Consider the following 2,453-nt stretch of genomic DNA (forward strand, 5'->3'; position numbering starts at 1 on the left):
GTCCTCTGTATCGGACAAATGGATGGTTCATGTACTCCAAATTGTGTCCGTGTTCGTTAGAAAACGAAGTTGTTCATGGTCGCTCGTTAACTTTGTAACCAAACGCCAACGAAAGTAAACAAACATAAATGAACATTAACTAATTTAAATATATAATGTGGAATTGTTAATCCCGAAAATTAGACATAACCATCCAAAAGATAAATCAAGTTTAGCCTAAAAAATATGTATAATTAATCGAACCACGTTTATTTTTCATGTTCGTCCTTTATTAAACGAACAAATGCAAACTAACTTCGCTTCGAACATTCAACGTTCGATTCGTTTACGACTCCACTTCCACCATGAAGATATTTTAGGTATCACAACATCAATCTTCAATCACCATCTAACATGTCAATACATACCACCACAATAAAATGCAGAAAGTGCTAACACATATGTAAATACAATTGTCAAACTAGACCTTTAGTTGGTATATATATATTAACCTGGAATCTTATTGTTTATGAGCTAAAACATAGAGGTTGAGTAGGAGATCTAACACAATCTTTTAAAATACGTTGTAGTTAATTTTTCTTAATTTAACCTTTTAAAGAAAATGTTGCAATTTTTAGTAAAATTCGCAACCTTTTAATAAAAAGGTTGCATATTCTATATAATTTTGCAACCTTTTATGAAAATGGTTGTATTAGATTATCTAATGCAACCTTTATGTTCAACGCAGCTGCATTGGAGTCAAAGACAACCGATTTAAAAAGGGTTGCTTCTAAAAAGTTGCGTTAGGTATATTTTCTAGTAGTGTATATATCTATTATTTACCTTTAATTTAATAACACTTGATATCAAGTAAAATAACATTATTTTGAAGCAGAGAAATTAAGAAATAAGTACTAAACGATATCGTCGGCACAGTGTCAGCGTTAATTACAAGGTTTGATTCATTTGTACTTGTCCCATATGCACGTTACAATATCCATAAACACATAACCCCGCTACTAAGCTTACTAGTTATAATATATTAAATCATTTGTAACAATATTTGAATCACATGATTCACTTGTTTTGAAGGCAAACACCATTGAAGAATTCTTGAAGCTATCAAATGGATCAAGAACAAGAACAAATGCAATTTCTTGGCTTCTTTGGCATCTTCAAAGAAACCTTCAAAATCATCTCAGCATACAAAAAGATCTTCACACAAATCACTGTCTCAATCATCCTCCCCCTCTCCTTTGTGTTCTTGGCTTATATCCAAGTCTCTGAATACCTATTTGGCCAAATCGAAAAAAATGAAAATGATCTTGATCAAACCCCAAAGAACACGAAGACGTACAATACGCTTTCTGAGATAATCTCTTCTGAATTGAAATATTTTTTCGCGTTTAAAGTTTTGTACTTCTTATTTTTCCTCATTATGTTCCTCTTATCTACCTCAGCCATAGTTTATAGCATTGCATGCATCTACACATCGAAAACAGTGAGTTTCAAGACGGTCATGAGTGTTGTTCCTAAGGTTTGGAAACGATTAATGGTCACATTCATTTGGAATTTCATCGTTGTTTTCGCGTTCAATTTACTAACTGTGGTAGTTTTTGTCTTATGGGCCGAGTTACTTGGTTTTACGATGTTTGGGATCTTTGCTTTAAGCATCTTGGGTATTGTTTACATGATGATTTTCATATACATTAATGTTATTTGGCACTTGGCTAGTGTGATTTCAGTTTTAGAAGAAGATTATGGGATTCAAGCAATGTTAAAGAGCAAAGAGCTGATCAAAGGAAAGACCGGTGTTTCTATAGCTATTTATTGTGTTCTTAACTTATGTTTTATTGGCATTCAAATGGGATTCGAGTGGCATGTCGCGCATGGAAAAGGGTCACTTATTGTCAGATCACTTGACGCCATTATCTTCTTTGTGTTGCTTTCGTTACTGATTCTTATCAGCCTTACCGCTCAAACAATCATTTATTTCATCTGCAAATCTTTCTATCACGAAAACATCGATAAATCATTGCTGGCCGATCATCTTGAGGTTTATCTTGGGGATTACATGCCATTAAAATCCAAGGATATACAACTAGAAAATTTTGACATATAGTAGAATTGTAATGTATGGTTACTTTCTTCTTTGTAAGATTATCTATGATAACAAGACTTAATATAATCTCACTATATCGCAGGAGAATTCACTATGTACTTGTTATTTGAGGGTACGTAATTAAAATAAAACCACAACTTAAAAGATTACAAACAACAAAGTATTGGTATTTTGTCAAAAATATACATCAGTTATCAAGTAATTCCTATTGTTGTATTAACGAAATTTTTTTTGGAATGTGAATTTATTAAATGTTGAGAGCTATATGGTACCATGATATTTAACTTAATTCACACATAAGAACATCAAATTAAAACATTAATTCTTTTATAACAGCATGTGGTGTTGTTGG

General features: G+C 32.2%; 1 protein-coding gene across 1 annotated transcript; it reads left to right on the forward strand.

The window, feature by feature from the left end:
- The first annotated feature begins 1,105 nt into the window (after window positions 1-1,105).
- On the forward strand, window positions 1,106-2,101 carry LOC143578551 (uncharacterized). The gene has a single exon (XM_077062098.1). It carries the CDS (start codon window positions 1,106-1,108, stop codon window positions 2,099-2,101), a length of 996 nt encoding a protein of 331 aa, XP_076918213.1.
- Window positions 2,102-2,453: the final 352 nt, after the last annotated feature.

The sequence above is a fragment of the Bidens hawaiensis genome, unplaced genomic scaffold (genome assembly GCF_021521415.1).
Source record: "Bidens hawaiensis isolate Kalapana, Puna unplaced genomic scaffold, B.hawaiensis_p1.1 tig00029291_1, whole genome shotgun sequence".
NCBI classification, from domain to species: Eukaryota; Viridiplantae; Streptophyta; class Magnoliopsida; order Asterales; family Asteraceae; genus Bidens; species Bidens hawaiensis.

Excerpts from the sequence above, each read along its gene's own strand:
- LOC143578551 (XM_077062098.1), top strand. The coding sequence starts at position 1,106 with ATGGATCAAGAACAAGAACAAATGCAATTTCTTGGCTTCTTTGGCATC.